Source organism: Anneissia japonica, unplaced genomic scaffold (assembly GCF_011630105.1).
Source record: "Anneissia japonica isolate Jap-2015-1 unplaced genomic scaffold, ASM1163010v1 scaffold665_len1252844_cov201, whole genome shotgun sequence".
Taxonomy (NCBI): domain Eukaryota; kingdom Metazoa; phylum Echinodermata; class Crinoidea; order Comatulida; family Comatulidae; genus Anneissia; species Anneissia japonica.
Window position 1 is genome coordinate 250250 of NW_022757135.1, and position 25812 is coordinate 276061.

The 25812-nt window shown below is 33.8% G+C and overlaps 2 protein-coding genes across 2 annotated transcripts in view; one reads left to right on the plus strand and one right to left on the minus strand.

Moving 5' to 3' along the window:
* The window catches only part of LOC117124441 (speckle-type POZ protein-like), a 52144-nt gene extending 38210 nt beyond the window's left edge, over positions 1-13934 (minus strand). The window contains exons 1-2 of the mRNA XM_033270674.1: positions 13759-13934; positions 2594-2709 (exon numbers count right to left, since the gene is read on the minus strand). Of these exons, the coding sequence (XP_033126565.1) occupies positions 2594-2632 (39 nt within the window). The 5' untranslated portion in view covers positions 2633-2709; positions 13759-13934. The remainder of the gene's footprint in view (positions 1-2593; positions 2710-13758) is intronic.
* A 4454-nt stretch (positions 13935-18388) lies between these two features.
* The window catches only part of LOC117124470 (AN1-type zinc finger protein 6-like), a 26971-nt gene continuing 19547 nt past the window's right edge, over positions 18389-25812 (plus strand). Inside the window, exons 1-2 of the mRNA XM_033270706.1 lie at positions 18389-18543; positions 23626-23803. Of these exons, the coding sequence (XP_033126597.1) occupies positions 23644-23803 (160 nt within the window). The 5' untranslated portion in view covers positions 18389-18543; positions 23626-23643. The remainder of the gene's footprint in view (positions 18544-23625; positions 23804-25812) is intronic.

Sequence of the window (25812 nt, forward strand, 5' to 3'; positions counted from 1 at the left end):
CATACATATGTATATAAATATACATACATACATATAAAAATAAAAGAAACATAGGTACAAACAAATTTTTGAATAATAAAAATGGGGATATGCAAGGTAAGAGAAAATCAGGTAAGATTAAGCAGGAATTATTGGTGAGGATTTGAAATAGAATGCTTAAAATTTGAAAGTGTCATAGATGATCATGACAATACAAAGTACGACAATGATGTTGACGACGACGCTGAACAATATATGGTTGTGAAAGTTATGTTGATGGTGGTGGCTATGTTGTGGCATGACAATAATGATGAACAGTGTATAAATAACATTATTATCATCATTATTTACGGATCTAATCCATCTAATTTGCTTCCTTATTTCTTTATCAGATGTTTCATCAAACATTTTAATGGAATCACAATGAGGTTGAAAGCTTGGCAAATGATGCCATCTTCGCAGTCACGCTGTATAAGATTAAGCAGAACACTTATTGTCAAAAAACTAAAAGTGAAAGCGTGCATAAAACAATGAGTCGTGACAGGCGAGGCAGTTTCTGGAGACAATGATCTTAGATATTGCTATGAACTATATCCTAGATTTAGCAAGAAACCAGCTCAAGCTATCAGGCCAAATCTCATGGATCCAATAATCAGAAGCCGTGGTGTTTGTTATATCTCGTTTCTTTCCGCCATGCTTTACGAAGCCTGCCATTTTTAATGAAAGAACAACGTATATTATCTTACACTTAGGGTATTTCTTTTAGTACAGTACTGTATAGTATTAGTATGGCATTTTATTATTTTAATCTTTGTTACCAAAATATAAATAACACAGTGAATTTTGTTACACCAGTCAACACCAATTCCTGTAGGCTATTTTTACACCATACAAACATGCACGCAAAGTAGATAATTTTATTTCTTAAAAAAAAAACATTGTCGTGTTGTCATCACGATCGTAATCGCGAACTAGCCAACATTGCAAAAGGTATTCTTTTCCTTCCTCTAATTCTGAGATAGAATGTGAAAATAATAATTATTCTTTATCGCCCATATAAGTTGTAGATGTTATTATAAAGTAGCAAATATTTCTGGTTTTAGTAACTGTATTATGATTATCTGTAAAGTTTAACATTAAATTTTATTTTATTGATACTACAATGCACTATTTTCTTTCAACTATTGTTTGATTCAAGATATTATTACTGTGCTTAAAGAAAGGCCCACAAGTACTGTACTGTTGTTTTTTTTAAATTTAAATTAAAAGGCAAAATACTGGTAAACACCAATGCTGTGAGAAACAATGGCTGGATCTTTAGCAACCGCTAAAATGTAAATGTATAGTACACAGTCAAAATACACAAATACACTCCGATTTGCCGGCCATGAAGACAGTATACAATATCCACAGCACAAAACTATAAAAATCCAAGGCTATAAAATCCAAACAACTATAGACAACTCTACTGTAAACAATTTTCCGAATCAAGGTGTATCTATTTCAAAAGATCTTAGTCGGTTTATCCAGGTAAGTATTTACGAAGTAGACACAGAAATTTTGACAATACTAGTAGCATGTTTGTTTTTGCATTCATTAGGAATTAATTCAACAAGGCATATTGGAAAAACCAAAATGCATTGCACCAAATTTTTAATCAGGATTTGAACCCAGTACCCTGAAATTAGAAAGCAAGTATTCTAACGTCCAAACAATACCTCAAAAAATTCCATAATTTTCAACATTTTCATATTCTTTTCTGTGATTCCCCCTCCCTCGCCCTATCAGAGTACAACATAAAATGTTGATTTGTATCATTTTGAGATCATTATTTATCTTTCTCACTTTCAAACGCCTGCACCCCCAACCCCCACCTTCAAAATGAATATCTTTTTTTTAACTAATTACTGTACATGTCGGATAAGTTGTTAATATTATAATGAATTAACATTGGCAATACAAAAATATCAACTTTAGTAAATTAAACATTCTTAAAACTTTCACCAAAAAAAACATTAAACATAGTTACCAATTGTCTCGCATCGTGCGGGACGGTCCCGCATTTTAAAGTGATTTTGGATGCAACACGCATTTTGCAGAAACATGCATTTAGCACAAGTCTATGTGTGATAACGAATTATCACGAATTCAGGGGAAAAATCTATTTAAAATTAGAAGAAATTGGTTTTATTAAAAATGTGAAAACGGTGACAGGCTTTCGTTATCATTCCAGAATCAAATTGCCAAGAAAGAGGCGCGTGTGGTTTTGCGCGTTCATTGTCACAAATTTTTGCTTATGTGACAGAAGCCCTGACTCACACACGGGGCTCCGCCCCTGGACCCCGACAGGCAGGGGCCCTGGCATCCCTGGTTCCCACCCCCCTCCCCAGCCAACTGGTGTAGTCACGCATTTCAAATCTCTCAGGTTGGTAACTATGATTAAATATTTCCTTTACCTGTATATTATTAGATCGAATACAAATCAACAATGATGAGTATTGTGATTTCATTATTTATAACAAACACACAAAATTGTGCAGTATAAGATACAAAATATTATCAGTAGTGAGCTGATTAACTATTTAATATTAAAACATAATTATAATTACTATACCTGGGTATAGCACCAGTTTTCTGCTACAGGGCTTGACATCACGTCTGGCGGCCGTGGGCTAGGAACACGTGACGTCGCCAGTTTGCTCGTTTTTACTGTACCAACTTCGACACAATCTGAAGATATGAGAAATTAAAACCAAATTAGTTGCGATGGAATATTAATTCAATTCTATTTGAAACATAACTTGCTTTTTCGACACAATCTGAAGATATGAGAAATTAAAACCAAATTAGTTGCGATGGAATATTAATTCAATTCTATTTGAAACATAACTTGCTGTTCTAGCCCCGGAGACTCGTTATCTGTAATAACACTATCTATTTGTATACTTTGTTTTATATCATACAGTATTCTTATTTATAAATGTTCATCCTATAATTGGTGTTTACAAATTTGAATAAAGTACACATAAATAAAATACAGTACAAATATACAGTACCAGGAAAATACAAACAAAATCTCTAGAAATTAGACCTCAAAATTCCCCCTATAAATATCATCATTAATGTAAATAATACTAATAGCCTAAGGAGTTGGCCTAATTCTCGATGCAATGACATAAATAATTCTAAAGCATGTGATTGAATGGTATCATGGTACAATATTATTCAAGAAGAGTTTGTGGCAACTACAAAATTTTATGTTCTATTTAAGGGTAGTATAAAAGTAGTATGGTACAATATGTCAAATCGAAGTCAATTTGAACATTATTGATCGGTAGGCCTACATAACACGCATTTTACAATAACTATTAGAAAAAACAATACTATTATTAGCAATGAGTTTTTAGTTTAAGATGACACTTAAAGTTAATTTTATAGCACTAAACATGTCTACTATACCTCAGGGGTTTAGCCAGAAAAATGATATAGTCCGTCCAAAATGCAAGCCAGCGGGCGTGGCAATGAGTCGATGGACGGGCAATGGAGCCACGCCCATCTTTGGGAATCCCACCGAATATTGGTATGAAAACAACGTACATTCAATCAATAAATGTTGTTTTTATCAAACGTAAATATGACTTAGCTTTTTTAATGACATTCGATAGACTTGAAGAATATAAAGAATTTGCTAAAGGTAGACCAGGCTTAATTAGACTATAGGCCGAGCTGATAGGCCAAGCTGTCACGGTAAAAGTGGCCTATGCTATACCTGTACTTTCGATTTGAATTGCATTTTAATGTTAGCTTAAATATCTTAGTTTGTAAACTTTGATAAACAATCAAATTTGATTGTTTCGTTTCATTGATTGTTTTGGATGCACCTTCCATTAAGAAATGTGCCACTGATTAAAAAGGGTAGTTCCAAATAAATTATTATAATATATCATATTATTAGAAGCCCAATAATATAGGCCTATAAGAATATCATTATGGTATAGGCCCCTATGTTATTGTATCTGGTACACTAAAGCATTTCATTCAAATAATAACAATCACTTGCAACATTAACAACAAAACCAACATCAACTCCAATCAAATCCATTTCAGTGTTATAGACAGAGGATCAGCCAAATATAGCCTTCATTGTTCTTCTGATTTCTGGCAACAAATTGTCATTTTAAGTTTTGAATCACACACACATTTTCTTTTGGTATGCCGCCGATTCTACATTACCATTCTTATTAAAGTTAATTTTATTTTTTATGCTCAAATAATTAAGTACTTATTTGTTATTTTTACTATTATTAGTAGACTTATTACTATGGGTATGAATGTCCAAAATAAATGATTGATTGATTAATTGATTGACTGATTTATTTATTTACTTATTAAACTAGTAGTATTGAGTTATAATGTAGTGCAGTGCAGTAAAGTGCATCAAAAGAATTAGCTGTAAACGAGTAATTTATTAAATTTACTGTATTCTTTCAACATACAAAATATTATTTGTATACAGTAATTCAAAAAGATTTCATAATAATTTATAGTGAAAGGATAGCTAGTAAAAATTTACAATCAATTTTTGTCTACTTTTTCCAATATATAGCAATTAATCATTCATTAACAGTGCAATAACGATAACGGTGGCGACAACAATGAATATGATGATGATGACAACCACAATAACGATAATAATAATAATAACAATAATGATAATAATAATAATATAATATTAATATCATGATTCCTATAGTACATTAAATTACATTCGGAGCAGTTTCAAGAGTACATAACAACATTAATGCGGATTAAATTTCATAGGATAATAAAGTGGTAAATTACATTTCAATGCACAATTTGCATGATACTGTCACACTGAATCACTATATTAAATTGACTGAAAATTACAACATTTAAAAAAATACATCACAGAGCAGCTCTAAACAGAGCACAGTCAACTTGCTACATAACATCACCCAAGGGGCAAGCACAGGGGAAAATAAATACTGCTGAAGTACTGTACAGAGATAAGTTCTTCAGGTGATTTGTTTCTTTAGAAATTAAATATTAATTTCCCTGAGGAATGTTCTCTTATGAATGTCTAAACACACACAATTTCATTCGAAATCAATCCAATTCATTTTTTTTTTCACAATTCATGACCATAATGTACAACTACGAGTAGCGTATTAATCACTGAATGAAGACAATTATTTTGTAAAGATAGTGATTCTTCAACGAAAGTGTCAGGAAGTGTTTCCTGGAAAAGCATGATCACTTAAACAATTATATTATTAGCATAAATGCTATAGACTTTACAGAACCATTTATTCCCTAAGTGTTCTTTGTCCTTTTATAAACTTTTTTTCAATGCTAAAGTTTGATTATTTCAAATTTAGTTTCCATTCTTCTTTCATGTTTAGATATCAACATTTCTTTAATGGTCTTAATTTTTTTTATTTATTTGGGCACAAATTTTGAATCTACAATATCCCATACGCCAGGTTATAGGGAACCATAATGAAACTCCCATCAACTTTAATGAAACACACACAAATGTAGAATATTGTTTTAGATCATTACTAAGTTCTGGGTTCTTCCATGAAATGCCACTGGGGCAAGAGTTTTTTTGGGAACTACAATGCCAGCGAGTTTACTGCACATGCAATACAACAGTGGTATATATGTACTGTAGGTCAACAATTATAAATTATACATTATATTAAGCAATTAGTAGAGTTGCGTATCATACACTACTCAAATTTTGTTAATGCATTATCTAACCTATGAATAATTTCCTCTGTAAAGATAAACACTCTACTAATTGCTTTATAAGTCAATCGCTGTCTATTAATGTTTAGGGCTATTCCAGGTCAACTCACCAAATTTTCAGAAAAGTCCACATGTGACCCTATTAGATTTTGCTCAAAATCTACCAATATGTTCCTTTTTTATAGATAATAAAGACACACAAAAATTTAGACCAAACATCCAAGTCGTTTTGCAATTACGGCCCTCCGAAATATGCCAAGCTCCCTATAATCCGGTATTTTGCGTCAATGACTTTTTTTTCATTTTGAAAGGCCTTAATAAGTAACTTAAGTCATCATTTTTTGGTCGTTACAGACAGGTAGAATCATGTGATGATTTTACAGTATCTACAGTAGGCTAGGCTACAATCTAGGCCTAAGTGGCCTCCCGCCTACATCTAAATTCGTTCAGCAGATGCGTCGTAGAGCTAGGTGTAAAAACACTAGCCTAGAATTCATCGCAGTGTGCGATTCCGCAACACATCTGGTACAAGTTTTTTTCACCTTGAACCATGAACCAAAAACAGATCAAGCAAACTATGCACTAATGAATAATTAGTGCACTAATGAATAATTAGTGCACAGTTGGGAATAGGAAAATTACATTCGGAGTTATACAGTGATGACATCACGAGTTACTTATACATAATGCAAAAATTTACTTAATAATTTAATTCTATTAATAAAAAAAAACAAATATTCAATAATGATTAATATTAGTAAAGACTTAACAATGATAAATAGTAGTCATGTTAATGATCAGTCAATGGATAATAAAATACAGTTAGCATAAATGAATGCTACATTCATAAAAAAAAATGAATTATACAAAATGTACTTCACATAAAAAAAAATCAAAATACAGCTAAAATGAATTGGTCAACAACTTACTATACATTTAAGTCAGTAGGTTTTCCAAATGAGCACTTATATAATTATAAATCATCGTCATCATCATCTTCTTTGGACTGGTACAATTTAAACTGTACAGATGTACAGTGGCGTTGATGCTTTATCACACATAACATAGTTTGCATAATATACTGTATAGTAAATCTAATTCATGTGCTATTTTATAGTTAGCTTTAAAATGCATCATTATTATTCCACATTGCAAGAGGTTATAACACTCTTGACCTCTCACTTCTTATCAATCGTAAAGTATTTTAATAATTCAGCTACTGAATCAGTGGAAAAGAAAAATTCCCAATAGCTTGCAAAATGATGAAACATCATATTATTTTTGTACAAACGGGATTCAAGAATACAATCAATTTAGATTCCATACTACTGTAGTCATTTTTTTTTTGTTATGACATATTGTCATATTGTTTATTGCTTTAAGATGCACATGGGCCATAATGCTTACTCTACACGTCTCATCCAAAAGACGGCGTGTTAGTTTGTAAATTGCAATTAAACCCTCCAGCTGAAACACCAGCAGCGATGGGAAATTAACCGGGGAGAGATCACCACGGTTCAGCACACACACAGTGGCTACCACCAGTTTAGCCGAGTGAGCTAAGGCACTCTCTTGTAAGACTACAATACAGTTTGAATCCACAGTCACATCATTGGCTCCTTGGTTCAACCCAAACGCTGGTCACCATAGCAACAAACCACAGAGTAATTAAATATTCAACTGATGTCTGTGAGTGGGGCAGGGACCCAGAGCCAGGAAGGCTTTAGAAATTGGTTTTATATACGATAAGAGCTATGGGGCATAGGGATGTAATTGCAAGTGAGCCTACAGTAAATAATCTGTGGCTAAAATATAAAACCAGATTTTCGGTGATTTTTCCTGGGGTTCGGAGGCCTATTTACCCCATTGGAGCCTGTGGGCCTGGGACTGGCAGCCCAAAAGTCCCTACAGTATGTTAATCTGGCCCTGGCTGCTAGACATTCTTTAGGGGCATCTTTACCTGTAAAACTGCATTTTGTGTATTATCCATGGTAGTTTTTTAACTAACTACAATACCGTACTTATAAATTTATTTTAATGAATGCATGATAAATTGACGAGAGCACATTGACTTTGAAATGTAAAACCATCCCACGCAATGGGAGATGGTTGATAACTATGTCGCCTTGTGATTCAAACAGCTAAAATGCAAATTACTAGCACACCATCTTTCAAAACATTAATGCCATGTACATATTTAATTAATCATTACCGTTTAACGATGTTAAATGATCTCAATTTTGCCTAATATAAGGTCTAAGTCTGATTCCCCATCTTATACAGTTCATCTATACTATACTGCGTTATGATACAATATTTTCTGAAACAGTATTGGGAACTCTACTGTAACAGTGAACACGGGCACCATTCATGAATTTTCTGAACATTTCCTTAAATTCAACACCAAAAAAAGTCTGTTTAATCACAAAATTCGACCAATATCATTGGTACAGTAACAACTGTAAATAACCTGGACTAGTTTTTCTGCTGGAAGAGTTCGGCCATTGCCCTGTGATGTAATCTGTATGGATGCTTCTAGCAGCAATCACCACACACTTTACTCTTGGGAATGCAATGAAAGCTGGTAAAATGCATTAGAAGACGTCAAGTACTTGTACATAGGCAGTTAACAGTTGAAGAATCTGTATTCATTAACAAAATATCTGTTAAGTATTAGGTTACACACAGTTACAAAATGTAATACCAATGACCGATAGTTAATCAACTTTCAGCATTTGTCACACTTGTTTTTATCAGGACAAAAATAGCATAGAGATATTGTACGATACAGGCAGCAGTACAGTAGCTCCAGGAATTTGCTGGCAGAGGGTCTGAGATATCCAAGGGAAAGGGTACGAACCATGGGGATGAGGGTACGAACCATGGGGATGAGGGTACGAACCATGGGGATGGGACTGACTAGAGCCTTGCAATAAAAAATTCTTGGTAGGGTTCATGGAGAGTTTCTGTGGCTTTTTGTGGCCCAAATTATGCTTTTAGACCACAATATTATGGATTGGCAATCAAAATAATGTCTTGGATCTACAGTATGACAAACCTCCCCCTCCCCACACCCCCTCCCGCTGATGCCACCACTGAGTACCAGTTACAGATACCTGTACAGTGGCAGGGGTCCAGAATTGAATTTGAGACTGAACTGCAAGTCATTTTTTTCCATGTTGATTATTTTTCCCATCAGAAGTTAGCCTTTAATTTCACCTTCTGTGTCTACAGAGTTACAGTACACCAGATTTACCACAAGAGGAATCAAATTTTGAGAGATCACAAAAATTCAAAAGACAAAATAAGAGAATTTACAGATATTAAAATATTTCAATTTTCATAGCACAGTATCTCTAATTAGTATATATCACTATGTGACTCACAAAAGCCATTCACTTTTTATAAATTTTTCAGAGATAGCATCCTAAAAATGGAAAACAAGACAGAGATTAATTGTTGATCTCTGGATTAGCCTAGTTATCAAGTTACCAAATTCACCTTAATCTGCTATAATTACATGAAAAATATCATCCCCTTGTTTGCAATCTATCTCTGGATGGATATACTGATAAAAAAAAATGTATTATATTAAAATAATGTTCCTTTATTGAATTTTGATTTGCCTTTATTAAATCAATTAGAATGAATTAAAATGTTCCCATAAACAAAAACTTTAAAATGTCAAATTTGTATTCAGGCATGAGTGAACCTACTTGCCCAACATCTGGTTCAAGTGTTTTTTCAACAAGAATTTAAGGGACCCACTTGTCTGTGGAAAAGCATTTTTATTAATAGGCCACATTATATAATGCATGCTTTTACAATACTTATGAAAAGTCTGACTTTTGACAACAACAGCCTATTTAATTAACAAATTGATGGCGCAAAAAGAGACAACAGAAGATCGACTATGGTTATACACCACACTACGTGGTGGGTTGTTGACCCAATGTTCAGTAACTACTTCAACATCATTAAAAATGCTGTGCCAGAGACTGGAACATGCCATGTGTTGAGTAATTGCAAACTCTCCTATCAAAGTCCATTACATACACTACAAAATGTTGGTATACAGTAACAAGTTTTACATTACTTATTAAATAATTAAAAATTACAGTCGTCAACACTCCCGATTTAACCAGGGAACTCCTGATTTTTGACGAGTCCCGGGACAGGTCCTGATTAAATTTGTGCCTCCCGAATTAAAAAGAAAAATTTACTCAATATAAAATTTGTTATTTTCCGCAGAAAATATTGAAAATAAATCCTAAATTCTTACATTTTAGACCTGGCTGCCAGATCTATCATAGGTGTGCATTGGACCTACTATACAGCAGGTATTTATTTTTGCACAATATCATGTTAGCCACCAGCCATCTGGGCCTGTTGCATGTGGTTTGTTTACAAATTAAAAAATTGGCATAAGTCTATTCTATTAATATCAGACATATTCAAAGACTCTGGGCGCATAGCCATCTGTACTTGAGTTGGACGACAAGATATCTGGACTTCAAGACTAGTAACTACATATGAGTACGAATATGTACAGCAGCCTAGGCTGACTTCAAAATTCCTTATTGAAAAAAAGGGCATTGGAGCTCCAATGTGAATTAATGTTAAAGTATTTGTTAGATATTTAACACTGTATTATTAAATTTATTGCAGTATGAATGTATTTGATGTTGTACGGCCAAAGCAAAAGGCTGAAATAATTTATGAATATTATGCTATTAAAGTTGAATGATTAAAGGAATGAAATTGGAAGGCAAGCATCTTCTGGGATGTGCAGTATTTATGGTGGGAGGGGGGTTGACAGCACCCAGCCTTGGAGTTTTCCACCTAATCTAAAGCTAATTTCACTAAAATCTACTCTTAATTTAAATATAATTTTAGGCTCAGTTTACTAAGTGGCAATCCTTAACAATAAACATTAACAAGACAATACACATTATGAGGCTTAGGGAGTGGAGAGAGAGACCCCATTATTCCTTCAACCGGATTTACTTTTTTAACTTACAGGAGAGATGATAGCCAAGACAAGTGTCTACTTTATATACATAATAGTAATGAGTTACAAATGTATCACATTTAAAGTAAAATGTACAAGTTAATATCCATATGATTTAGGTTTAAGGAAAATGATAAACTGTAAAATAAGGCCTACAAGGGAAGTATATTCCCCCCCGCAAAAAATTAAGCCTAGAAATTTGTCCGCGCTTTTTAAAAAGTAAGGGCTGACTTCTAAGCAGAATATACAGAAAATTATGTACTGGTCAATATGCAATCAATGTATTAAGCAGCAGATGCTACGCACACTATGTCTAAATTCCTAGTGATCTTCCGTGTAAATTTGAGTTAAATTTTGATGTATCCCTGTGCAATTAATGTCAGGATTAGGAGCAAAAGCCAAGTGGACATAAAACAGCTTTGACACTGTTAAGAAAGGTACAATTAGGTATAGAATAAGATTAAAAGATAGCTATCTACTATATAATTTCGCCGTGGCTAGAGATACGGTAATCGTATTTGTACTTCAATTTGCTAAACGTATATATTTTGAAATAAATTCATTTGGATCCAAATATAATTTGTATGAAATTTTTCATTAGTGTTGATCCAGCAAAATAAAAACCAAATAGTAAGAATCCGAACAAGATCAGCAAGGTTGTCCGATTCCAAAATTTTAAATAAATCTGCAATCACCGATCATGCTACACAGCTAAATCATATTCCAAATTGGGACATAAAAATATTACAGAAAGAAAGCTCATGGATTGAACGAAAAGTCAGAGAATCTTTATGGATTAGAAAAACAACAGATACTATGAACAGAGATGAAGGAGGACACATTCTATCACATATCTATGATGATATCATATTGAACCACAACACTAAGAGGGGGGGGGGTGCTCGTCGACGACGCAGCGATGCACTTCGACCTCAACAACACCGAGGTGACGTCAGACCAGACTGGAAATAACATCACCAGTCTACTTGAAAAAGCGAACGGATCGTTCGCGAAACGTAGTGTGAGTACTATTGGTTTTTATTTTGCTGGATCAACACTAATGAAAAATTTCATATAAACGTATATAGTAGTAAATGGAATTATGTCACCATCACCCAATGAAGAGACAGAATGTGCGTTACGTCGTCTTTCAAGACCGGCATCACTGCAGATCCCCGACGATGAGCAGTGAAATGCCAACGATAATGTTAAAAAGTACAATACTGTACTTACTAACTGTACTGTACTAACAGATGCACAGATTACGTTTAAATAACATAGAACAAACGTTACTCCGAATAAAGAAAGGAGGCCATGATTCAACGATTCAACCTTTATTGGGTTATCTTCAGGAATAAATATGACCCTACGTTGCTAAAGATGACCCAATAATGGTCGAAACATTGAATCATGGCCTCCCTTTCTTTATCCGGAGTAACACCTGTTCTTTGTACTTAGTACTGTCATCGATAATAGGTGTATGGTTCCACTCAGTAAGAATCATGTCATTTATCTATATAGCCATTATCAAACAAGGACTGAATCCTGTACCAAACTCTTGGTATACAGTATGCCACTAGGCTTTGCTTAAATTCTTCGCTTGGCGAAGGACCTAAACAAGGCGGCCTCGGGTAGTGATCTGGGTGGCATATCAGTCATAAACTAATTCATCCATGGTCACGTTCTCAACCCCCAAAATCTCATCCCAAGTTTTAGTCCAAGAAGCCTAGGTTATAGTATACTCGAAATTACCACGCTTTACAATCCGACCAACATACACTATTCGCACACATTGAATGCACATGTACTGTATGCATAACCGATACCTCCTTGATTTTACCCAACTAAGTAGACTCGCTGTTATGGTACTTCCCCCAATCGTAAACATCGTTCATTCGGCCAGAATTCAGATCGAGAGAATGAGTTTCCACAATCATGATTATTAGTGTCAAATTTATCGAATATGCTTTTGATGCAGGCCCATTTAAATTTTATAGTTATTTCGTTTTTTAGTGCATGTGTTGTCATGTAAGTAGATTAGACCAAAGACTGGGTAGTATGTGGACTCTCTTATAACCAAAGGCATAAGCAAGCTGGCCTGGGCCTACGTCCTGAGGATTCATGCCTTCCTTGACATAGCTAAATGACATGACTCTTATTACTGAGTGGAACCTTTACGCCTATTTATCGATGACAGTATTATAAGAAAATACTGATACTTTGCCTAACTAATTATGTGCCAAGTACATTTCGCTAGTCACACCGCTCACCTCACATTGTGGGCGATCTGCAATGCCGGTCTGGAATTGAAAGATAACGTTATGCATATTCTGGCTCTTCATTGGGTGATGGTGATGTAATGCCATTTACCATACCTTTAGCAAATTGAAGTAGAATAGCCACGACGATATAATTTAGTCCTACCACCCATTAAGGCCTAGGACTTCTTACTAAATAAATTAATTCAAGGCCCTATCAATTATGGACAATTTGAGTTGAAGTATGGACATTCAGTAACCTAGGTTAAACCAATGCTCCTACTGGGCGGGCTAGGCCTATACTATATGTAGCAGGCTATAGGTATGCCTACTAGAGTATGGAATACCCGGACTGGAGTATGTGGCCTAGGCTAAGCTACAGTAGTGTACCTAAGCCTAGTCCTAGATCTTGATCATGGTCTTCGTTGATTGAGGAGAGTCTCGAGAAAAGAAATACAATACAATTCACTTCTTAAAACGTTATTATCATGCAATTTACGTATGTAAGATCATTTCAATCTACCATTCGAAATTCAAGATTTAGCAGAATTGTCTAGGCCTAGCTATAAGCCTAGGCTAGGCAGTCAGTGCAGGGCCTATCAGCATTGTTAGCAGAGCCAGCTGAACATGTTTACACAGGCTTGTTGTCTTTATATTAATATTGTGGTTTTCGGTCTGCCTGGCCTGCTCTGGCATGTTTTGTAAATACCCTGAATTTGCAGCATGTCTCGCACTTACTAAAATAAATTTTCTTCTAATTTCCTTTATGAGACGTAACACAATCCAAATTAGAATAGTATGATGCCAATCACTGTACGATCTTCACTAAAACTATGACATATTTTAAGATATTTTCAGTATTCCAAGATGCCTTTCTTTAACTCAGCTCTGCGATCGAACTTCTTTTCTGTGCTCTGTGTTTCGGAAACTTGACAGACGCCCTCTATATTATTTCAATTCTCCAGGAGACACGGTTCACACAGTAATTTTCACTAAAATATCACAATTTATTATGTTTTAGCCCCTGCCGCCACCCGGTCTAGGGTAATAATGCTGAAGTTTGTTCAAAACGATTTTAGTTTAATCATATCTATCGTATTTATAACTAAATTTCTGACTGAATAACGATGTGAACGTTGGTGAAACGTTTGTGTTTCACGTTCACAACGTTTCGCGAATCATAAACGTTTGTGTTGTTTTGCTGTGGCATCATCTCCGTCTGCATAATGTTTCGACTAACTGTTTTCTGATTACAATATTTTCTTCGGATAATTATATAAATAGGGCTACTATATTTCGTACTGTTTACTCTTTTTGCATGGGTTGCAGAGGTTACCTATGTTGTTGTTTGCATAGAATTCAATCTACCACTTTCAAAAAAACGCTCATTACATTCCAAAAATTTTATTAAACTTCCTAAAAGATTCTGCAAATTTTTCATAACTAAAAAAAATGTTTTTATTAATTTACTGTCAAAGTAAGACCCTTTTTTTATAAGTCTGGGAGTGCAGTTTTCAGGAATCTAGAGTTGCTACATCCTTATCTAATAGTCAGTGCTAAATGCTGAAGTGTATGATGAGACTCCTCGTACATTTACACCCCTCCCACCTACTTTTTTTCACATTCAAACGAATTATTATTATCACATGCAAACGAATTATTGATCTTGAAATTTAACGAAGTCAAAAAGTCAAATTAATACACAAAAATAAAAAGTGTTGTATCAGTTCATTAAGTGTTGACTGCACCCCCCCCCCCCAACCCTGAATTTTGTCATCTCAGCTCAGCCCCAACATAGTAAGCCCGGATTATAAGTCTGCTGTTTTCTACCTCACCCTCATGCCATGGTGCGGCTGAGGTGGATGTTGGCACGCCTGGTAGGCCTACAGTAGGCCTAACTCATATCTCCCTATTTTCCCACCCCAGCCAAAAAAATGCACAAACACCTACCGTATTTAAGCTAATTAAAAATGGAAACGACATAGTCTCAAATGAACAAAATTTAGAATAAATATTTTTTTATTTTGTGAATGCAATTTCTGGGCATATTGTTACATCATTTATTTTTTCATCAGAACCAAACATTGGGGCTAAGGTGGACTTTCCTTGTAGGCCTATTTGCTATTTTCTCCTACTGTCGTTAAAAGCATTTGATGTATTTAAAATTGAACGTCAGAAATACTGTCAAATTAGGATACTTTAGAAAATGTTCGTGGTGGGTGTGAAGGTGTGGCCATTTTAGCTTGGCCAGGCTCAGAAAGTATTAATGCCACCCGGTTCAACAGCCTGATTCGTAGTCTGATCGAATGTAATCCAGCAAACACAAATCTTTACTAATGATCCATTTAGTTGATCTTACTTTATAAATAAAAACCCGTTTTGATACACCAAACTTTACTAACGTAACTTTGAATATGTTAAGCATCCATTATCAAAGGGGTTGTACAGTTACAGAATTCCTTGCCAATGATACGATTCATAGGCCTACTTGCTTTCCATTTAACAGTTTTGGTAAATAACGTCATTAAATCATTGAAACTGAATTGTTTCGATGTGTTTTATTGAATTATTATTGAAAAGTTTTTGGTTTTTTTTTTTGCATTTCAATAAATTCAAATGTTTTATGTCGATTTTTTTTAGACCAGATTACCACGAACTCATTTTTCAAAGAAAAATTGCAAATATTTATAACAATGCCATATTTTATCATTGTTAAATAAAGGAATGAACCTCAAAGTTTAAAATTGATTGCTGGTCTCCCTCCAATTAAGACACGTTTGGGAGAGGGTTTACGGTCTTTATCCGCTGTCTCTATTAGAATAACATAGGCCTCAGTAGATGAAAGACATTTGTAATATGGGACCACAGAAAAGTGGTCTTTAATTGGAGGTTGTCTTTAATTTGAGGAAGTCTTTAATTAGAGGGAGACCCGTATTTACGCAAAAGTAAAGAAACCGTACTAACTGTTTCAGATGAGTAGCTACTATTCTGTGAGTTCTGAAACTTTGAATAACAAGTCTTGATGGTGTTTAGTTCTTTTGTGTCCGGTGTAGCGTTTTGTTGGATAATTTCTGCATTATCTGTGTTATTAGTACAATACTAATGCTATAATTTCGGCATCTAATGAATTATAAACATTTTACGTTTTTTTGACCATATGTAAATCAAGTAAAGTAACTGACACGTGGAGAAAGGAAACAGAGGGCGTTTATCAAGTGCGCCATGTCACTTGCCAGTTACCAAGCCTAATATTAGGCCTAAGGTTTTTTTTTTATTAAAGCGTTCGAACATTAAGTGACATTCTTTTAAGCAGTTGCCAGAAATGTTTGCATTATGCATTAGAATGGCTGGCAGCGTAGTTCATGAAGCGCGATTCATTTGGAAATGATAAGTTTTGCAAACTGCTGATGTGAACTTTTGTGTGTATTTGCTGCCCTCATCGTCAGTGTGTTTTGTTTCTGGTGCTAAAAATAAAATACAATAACAATTTAAATGTAAAAAAATAACAATAATAATGGTAGTAATAATAGTAATAGTCATCTAACGCTATTCAATATAACTGCTATAGATCGCGGAAATGACAAAGTTGAATAGAAATTTTACAGATGAAGTTTTCAACCCCTAAATGTCTATTTCCGAAGCTTCAACGAGGCATTGTGTTTATTCAGACATGTGGCATATAATTGGAAAAACAAACAAACAAAAGCACTGCTTTAATGAAGAGATTATAGTACCGGCGAGGTGTTGGAGTCCTTGGGGCCCCAGCGGATTTGAGCGACTTCCCAGATAAATGTACAGTATTCCAAGCCCGCTCCCCAGATTTAATAGATGGATGGATAAGTGTGGATGGGGTGGTTAAATGAATGAATGAATGAATGAATGAAATGAACGAATGAAACGAACATAATGGACAAACGACTGAATGATTAAATCATGGACTTATTAATAGGTCCATGATTAAATGAATTAATGCATGAACAAAGGGAACGAACGAGTAGAATGAATGATGAATGAATAATGAATGAATGACCGACTGACTGAATGAATGAATAAATGAATGAATAATGAATGAATGACTGACTGAATGAATAAATGAATGAATAAAACGAACGAATGAAACGAACATATGGACAACCGATTGAATGGTTAAATGAATTAATGCATGAACAAAGGGAACGGATAAATGAATGAATGAACGAACGAATGGAATGAATGAACGAATGAGTAATGAATGAATAATGAATGAATGAATTAATAATGAATGAATGATTGAAGGATTGAATGAATGAATGAATGAATGAATGAATGAATGAATGGATGAATGAATGAATGAATGAATGAATGAATGAATGAATGAATGAATGAATGAATGAATGATATGCCTATATGGATGGATGGATAAATGAATGTATGGATAGATTGATGGATGGATAGATGAGAAAAGTTTGTTGGTTCACTCTTTTGAATGAATAAGTGAATGAAACGATTCATGAAAACCGCGGCCCCATAAGTAGCATAATAATTGATTGTAGACCTGTACTTCAAAACGCAACTTAATTTAAAAATTATACAAAAGTTTGTATTCATATGCGACTTGCCGTCTGATAATTGATTTCGAATTTACAATAATTAGACCTACTACATAAATATATAATATAATATAATATAATGTATAAACAAAAGATTCAGTAACAGTAACTTCCCAGCCCAATAATAATAATAATAATAATAATAATAATAATAATAATAATAATAATAATAATAATAATAATAATAATAATAATAATAATAATAATAACAATGATAAATTATTATTATTATTATTATTATTATTATTATTATTATTATTATTATTATTATTATTATTTTATTATTACTACTAGGCCTATCTAGATTCTAGTACGCCAATATTAGGCCTATATTTTGCTGCACATTTTTATCGCTCCTGTTTTGATGTGATTTTTCTGTAAATTCTAGTACTCAGTTTTGTAATTCAGATTTAGTTCTGCAATATACTGATTTTTTTTTTTTTTTTTGTAAAAATGTATTTGAATAAAATATACCGTGATATAATATATAATCAAAATTGGTCTAAGTTTATATAATTTTCGAAGTTTTGTTTAAGTTCAAAATGGAGATTGGCTTTAAACGCTCCAACGATATTATTGTTTTGATTGTTTGTTATTTATGTAGACCTAGACATCCGCTATAAACAAAGAAAAAAATCGTGGGCAGTAGAACAATGACCAAGATTTATTTAACCGGAGAATGACACAATTCGCAAGAATCACATTCTTCCGGGTTATAGTCGTCGTCATCATCATCCTTCAACCGGGAGGTGCCCTGTCTATGACGTCACAAAGCCATTGTGTCCTTCGCACTCTAACCAATTGGCAACGAAGTTTAACGTCACATGATCTCTATAGAGAGAGCTTGATATGTAAGCAGAGATCAAAAAGAGAGAAATAACGTATTTTGAGAGAAGAAACGCCTAGGAATTATATCTATTTTTGTAATTTGTTGGTAAGTTATAGAACTATAAACGATTTATACGAATACTTGAGTATTTATTCTTTGCCTTTTACAATTTTCAACGTTTTATATTGGGTAAGAAGGGCATTTCTAAAAGGATTTGTGTTGTTTATCTGTACTTTCTCGAATGGTCCAAACAAACACGTCAACACAGGCAACCAATGATTATGGACGATATCCCTAACATAGACCTATTGAGAAAACGATTTTAGTATAGAAAACAGAGTTAATTCTCTGGTTTTATATGTTTGGCAACTAGTTTATACATCATAGTATGAGAGCCATCAATTCAAATTAACTAAAACGTTTTCATTTACTTAATATAGCATTAGTATTAGTTGTAAGTTTAGATACGTGTGTAGGCTAGGCCGCTAGCTACTACTACTACTGTATCCTCCCTAGATACCCTCATATCCGAGTCATTCCATTGTATTTAATGTCACCCAAAGTGATTGTGTTCAATTTTGCTTGGTCATTGTTGAAAATGATGGCCAAATCTAGACATTTGGAACTGTTCACTGTCTAATTTTGGTTGGATTTTGGATGATGAACTTTTCATTCATATAAAAGGGCAAATAGAAAAAATTATTAATATTATTAATATTAGATTATCACTCCCGCCCGCATCCAAAATTTGGGAAATATTGATGCGGGAATAAAAAAAATTTTTGCCGCATCAATTACATCTCGACGGGATTCGACGAGATTTTGATTGACAGATAAACTGACTAATCAGCGAGCGTCACATGATCAAAACCTTTTTCTCAGACATTTTAATTTCCTTACTTAGAAAGTTGGTTTAAACGCGAAACATGCGTGAGCCTAGACCTAGATGTTTATGCTTATTTATAGATACCCAGATTTACAAGACTTTGCCTTTGCCGACAACAAGGTTTACTGAATGCGGCTTTTCCCTCTTCCTTTGGGAGCCAAATACAGAGGCTTTTACAAAAATTTCCCCGCCATGTTCCATGAAATAGATTAACACTGATCATTTGCATCTCTTTCTTAAATAAGGTTGATAGCAAAGAAAGTCTTCGCCCACGCGGTCAGTCTATCTGCCATTGTCTAAGGTTTTCGCGACGTTGTGGGCGGGGCTTCGCGTCCTTGTTGACATGGCAATTATTTTAATAGCATAAAAATAACAATGCAATTTTGTGACTTCAAATACATTTTCTTTAAAAAAACTATAAAATTAAACTACTTTTTATACAATATTTACTATTACTAGCCAAATATAAACAGTCCCTCCCTCATCGATAAAAACAAAAGCGGAATAATCTATTGTTCCGATTAAAAAAAAAAATTTTTTTTTTAAAGAGTGATAATCTAATAATTTTATCTATGTACCCTAACCTATCATCATCAAATTAAAAATTATATTTTTGTTTTAATTTTGATTAAATTGATTTAGTAATTTGTTACTCCTGATTGATAACAAATGCGGCCTACAGTAGGCCTAGGCTACTACTGAAGTCTAGGCTAAGACTAGAGTAAGAATATTTTAGACTAGGCCATAGGCTGTTCCTCACTAGGCCTACAGTAATTTCTTTACAAATACTTAATACCATTACTAGGCCTAGATACTATAACTGAAAATTCAATTAAAAAAAACACAGAGCTACTGTAGAATATTGCCTAGCCTCCTTAGTGATGTTACGAGACAAAGCCTAGCCTAGGTCTAATCATCAGTCTGATCATATTCATAACGATCATGAAAATTCATGAGGATGATGGTGAGGATGATATTGTTATTGATAGTAATGACGATGTTGATGATGATCTTATTTTTAACTTTGTCCTAGAACCTCACTCACAACAAGGTGTTGTTTGAAACAAACAATTATTTTTAAGTTTCACTAATTTGCTGATCGGGGAGGCGCTCAGACGAACAGATCTAAAATCAAGTCAACGGTATACGAACTAGCTGGCGTACTATGATGTCCAGAGTAATTTTGTTGCACTTTTTTTGAGGCAAGTCAAGTGGCCAAGCGGTAAGACAGGGTGCCGCTAATTACAGCCTTAACACAGGGCTGGTTCAAGCCACTCCTCGCCTGGGGTTTGGTTGGTAGAACCAAGTCTTCTCGGATGTGAACTTAAAATGGAGGTCTAGTGTATACATCTTGCTCTTGTGCACTTTAAAGAACCCATTGCATCTTTTGGAAGAATGGGGGGGTTAACTTGATGATGGTTCATTTCAGCCCGTGTCATTTTGGAATGATGCGAACATGCTACTTTTAAGTGCCTCTTTACGACGGCTGAGGTAGTCACGGACACGTCCATACGCAATTCGGCACAATACGCTGTGAGTTATGGGTTATTCTCCTACCTTTACCATTACCTTACAGGGTATTTGGGGTACCTAAAATTGCTTATAAAATGGCTGGTCACCTGCTAAGTATCTGTAGAATCCAAAATACTTTTACTGGGTAGTGTTCAAACACATTCTTCAAGTATTATTACAGAAGGATTCTGACAAGTGATGTTTATGATGATTTTAATAACCTGTTATTAGAAGACAAATGATTTGATGCATAATCCTGACTTAATAGTATTGTACTATTCACTAGAAAGAATATAAAAATAATTTAGCTGTGTTTCTGCTGTATGTAAGGGATATCTTTATCATACTGTATCATGTTAACACAAACTAAACATCACATGACAGACCACCACCTAGTTTTATGGTTTACTATATGTTCTTGTTTTTATTCTGCATGTAACAACACAACATGGTGCTAGTCTTAACACTTAATTGCTTTTAAGATTATTAAATAATACTGTACCTAATAATAATAATATGTAATCAGTTGTCAAAAACAAATTAAGGATCTGGTTGAAGTAAGTATTTGAAATTGTGAATAATGGTATTATTTATAAATATTTTAATAATACTATGTTGATATAGTGTACAGTAAGTACAGTATCCTGTTCCACTACTAGTACTGGTACAGTATTACATTTTTAATGTAAAAACAAATCTAAATAGGCAATTCAACTTCTATTCCTCAGTTAATAATTTTTTAAGCTTTAAGAAACAAAAATATATTTATTCACAAGATGTGGTCAACATGATCCCAGAATGAATTATAAAAATTCACCATTTTTCCCAAAGGGGCAAAATTTGATCAGGTTTCTGACGTCATCGAGATTAAATATGCAACATATATTCACCGTGATCTTATGACAAGATCACATGACCAAATGGGATTACCTAAGTTGTACATTCCAATGACTAATGTTTGAATATTTATTAAATCGCAGATATACCAACAGCTGTATAAATCTTTTCTATTCTATACTGTAATTATTGAGCAAGATTGAATATACTGTGTGGTTTATTTAGAACCGTATGTAAAGTGGTTTTCCTAGTCAAACCAAGGAAAGAATTGTCCTTTTTTTCTTCTAACAAAACAGTATTATCTAATGGGCAAACATCTGGTGAGAAACATGAAATAAAGCATTGAACTGCTGTTCAGAACTTTCATTTGTCCTTGAGTAGAAACATGTGTTTCAAAATAGTTAATTGGGTTTTGTGCTGGTGTTACTGTCACCGTAGCTTCCTGACTACAGTACCAGCATACATTAAATTTTAAAATTATATCTAAAATATAACAACTGTTATTTTTTTCATTTTCAATAACGTACATAGCCCTCCTTCCTACGCTGAAAGATAGCCACATTTACCGTAGACTCAATTATGACACAACGACATATCGCATAGTTTGTATTCTTCAACACTGCGCGCATCTGTATCTTGTCGTTGTTGTGTCGTAATCGTGTCTAGTGTAAATGTGGTTATAGACTGGATTCCAGTCCCTGATTTTGTCTTAATCAGTGAAAATTACTATATTTTGGCTCCATTGGCATTCCATATTACTTTTTTGCATGGTGTCCCATAGTATATTTTTTCTCTGATTAATTCCCATCTAAATTCAACGACATAACAAAAACAGATGCTGGTGGCGCTCTTCGAAATTAACCAAACATTTCAGTCAATAAATTAGAGACTACCTGAAAGAAGATTGTTGTGATTTTGAAATCATTTTAATTGTTGTAATAAAAGAGTATACTGTACACCGTTTACCGCCTCCCACCCCTACCACATTCTGAAATGTATGTTTTGTACTCTTGCGACAGTGATGAAAACAAATGGTAGTCCATTGTATAGTTTTAGATATTTTATTTCCACTTGCTGTAGCAAGTGGTGGGCTTCAGCTGTTGGATAATAATTTTAATAAATTTATGTAATATAAATTGTCGCTCTAATACTAAATTATGCAATTCTTATTCATAATACTGTAGCCCTAGTAGAAGTCCAATTGGCAAATACAGTGGATACTGTATAGCTCCATGTATACTGAGCTATATAGCCCCATGAGGTCAATGTTACAGTATAGAAGACATTTTCCAAGGCTATGTTTTTTATACTGACATAACTGTTTAATTGAATTTGGTATCATTAACCCCTTATTTTTGCCAGGTTGATAAAGGGAACAAAATCTTATGGGTAATAGTATATACTGAATGGTCAACAAAGAAATGTATTAGAAATGCCTTCTTTAATAAGCCTTTGTTCCTCTGTAAAGTGTACACCGGAAGCCAAGGTATTCTATTGTATAATATGCCTTTGTTCTTTTTAAATCTTAAACATGAACTGTATTTAAAATATTGTTTAATGTATTTTGTTGCCAATTATTTGTAATTCTGTACTCTGTCTACAATAAATGCACCAACTGTACTGTACAATAGTAGAAAATTATATTTAGTAAAGAAATTACCAAATAAATTATTAGTGTTGTGAGAATGGAAGTCATGTATTGCAAACATGTTAAAAAATTATATAAAATGATTTATTTTCTATCTAGAACTGAGGCTTTTAGGCGGCCCTTTGGGTTGGACACCCTGTCAGACAGTCGACTGTAGCTTCACATTAGTTGATCAAAGGCAATTCTTCTACACTTCTCTAATCAAGATTTTATTACAAAATGGAATTTGTTAGTTTTCTTTTTCACTCTTATCTAAAAGTGTTTTGAGAAAAAAAAATAACATCTTTTCAATAAATCATTATAGGGTTACCAAGGCTCATTCATGATGGATAGTGGTAACGGCAGTAAAGAAATGAGCCCTTCGAATTTATGTCGGAATGGCTGCGGTTTCTATGGAAATGCTGCATCAGAAGGAATGTGTTCAAAATGCTTCAAAGATCACCTGAGGAAAAAACAAAATTCACCTGTTCAGACACTACATGGTAAGAAAAATAGTTTTTTAAAGTGTTTATATTTTTCTTTATTACAGTGCAAGACCTGTCGAGATTATCAAAATTTTATTTGACAAAAACATATGATATGCCTAAATATGGTCATGATGACATCATGATCATATAGGCCTAGGCAGTGACAAATAATGACATCACATCATGACCACATAGAGGCACGTCATGACTGTAGGCACATCATGACAATATACTGTATGGGTATACAAAAGATTATTGTCAGAAGAAAATGTGATAGTGTGGAGAGAGCTTCAATCAACCTCAGTTTACTAAAGAGTTGTTTTTTCTACTTAATGTAGTACCAGCTTATGTCATGGAACAGCTGGGTTCTGCATGATTTTTTATTACAGCTTGCATATATTATAAAGAAACCCCTACAGGATATTGTTTCTCTTGAAGCTAATGATATATTGATTAAGTTGGTGACTCAGATGTTGTAATGATATTTTGATTAGATTCTTAATAATTTTGTCTTTTGATTAATAGTGATTCAGCAAGCAGTTATATTTTATACATTCTCTATTGCTTTTCAATATGACATGCTAATTCTAAATATAGAGTATACTATATTAAAGCAGAGAAAATACTGTTTAAAAATATTAAATTAAAGAAAACAAAAACAATAAAACTACTCAAATCATATTCATAAGTATAAAGTCAAATAATGTATTTCCAATGGGATCCTGCCAAAGTTTAAAAAAATGAAAATCAATTACACATTCTTAAAAATACCTCAATTTCTGTACAGTAATGTATAGTTTATTGTAGCTTGGAACTTTCTGTATTAGAACTTTGTAATGTCTGTTAAGACCTTTTTTATGGACTTTGGTGTGATCTTCCTATTTCATGAAGTTTAAAGTAAAAATACACCAACATTTCGCATGTAAACTTGGTTCCTTCCCATGATTACTGAGAGACTACTGTATATACTTTATATCAATCATGGAAGTGACAGACATGTTTACTTTCTTATAGGATCATGTATTTCAGCCCATGGATCAAATCCGGGACATGACAAAAAGGGATGTCAACTACTCTATGTATCGTTAAACCAACGTACAGTAGAGTGTTCCTGTTTTATGTTGTTTTCTCTTTTTTTTTGTCTTGACACTGGGTAAAGAGTGCATTAGAGACATTGCACTGTACCATTACCGTAATAAGAATTAAATTGTTTACAAAGATTATTAAATAGAAATTTCATTTATGTTAAAATGTTGTGGTGCACTATATTGCAAACATTATACAGCATAGGTTTAGCCAGCGAGCCGTCTGGCCGTCCTAAAGACAATCAATTATTTACCTGTAGGACAGCCACTTCTATTGTAATATGATTTCTTGGACGGCTTTCTCCTATTCAGCTTGGCCTAGCCTAATTGGGCCTGGTCTACCTTTAGCAATTTCTTTTCTTCAAATCTATCGAATGTTACACTAAACTAAAGCTATTTATGTTTGATAAAAACAACATTTATTCATTAAATACTGTAAAGAAGATTTGTTGTTTACTGTTACCTCACAAGTTAAATGTTATTAGCCAACAAAATAAAGTAGGTCTAGGCTTACAGTACAGACAGGAAATATCGCTTCGTATCTGCGCGTAACCTCTCGTAGCCTGCTCGTAGGTACCGTTTGGAACGTAGCTACGAACCACTACGAAGGTCATTGTTATTTCAATTAGCTTTGCAATGATCGTAGGCTGGATCGTCGGGCTGATAATCAATGCGTAAACAATAATGAAATATAGTTTACCAGCTTTCAACACGTAAGCAATGTTGCAATTTACTAAATAAACAATGTTAGAACTTTATTGTTTTGTTATATCCTACCTTATTATTAAATCGATCATGTTTTAAAACTGTGTTCTTATACACATCTAGATGTGTATAAGAGACAGCGCCATAGCTTAACGGTCGTTCCATTATAATAAAACGGGTACCCTACCTTTTGAGTAGTTAATAATCTGTCTCTTATACACATCAGATGTGTAT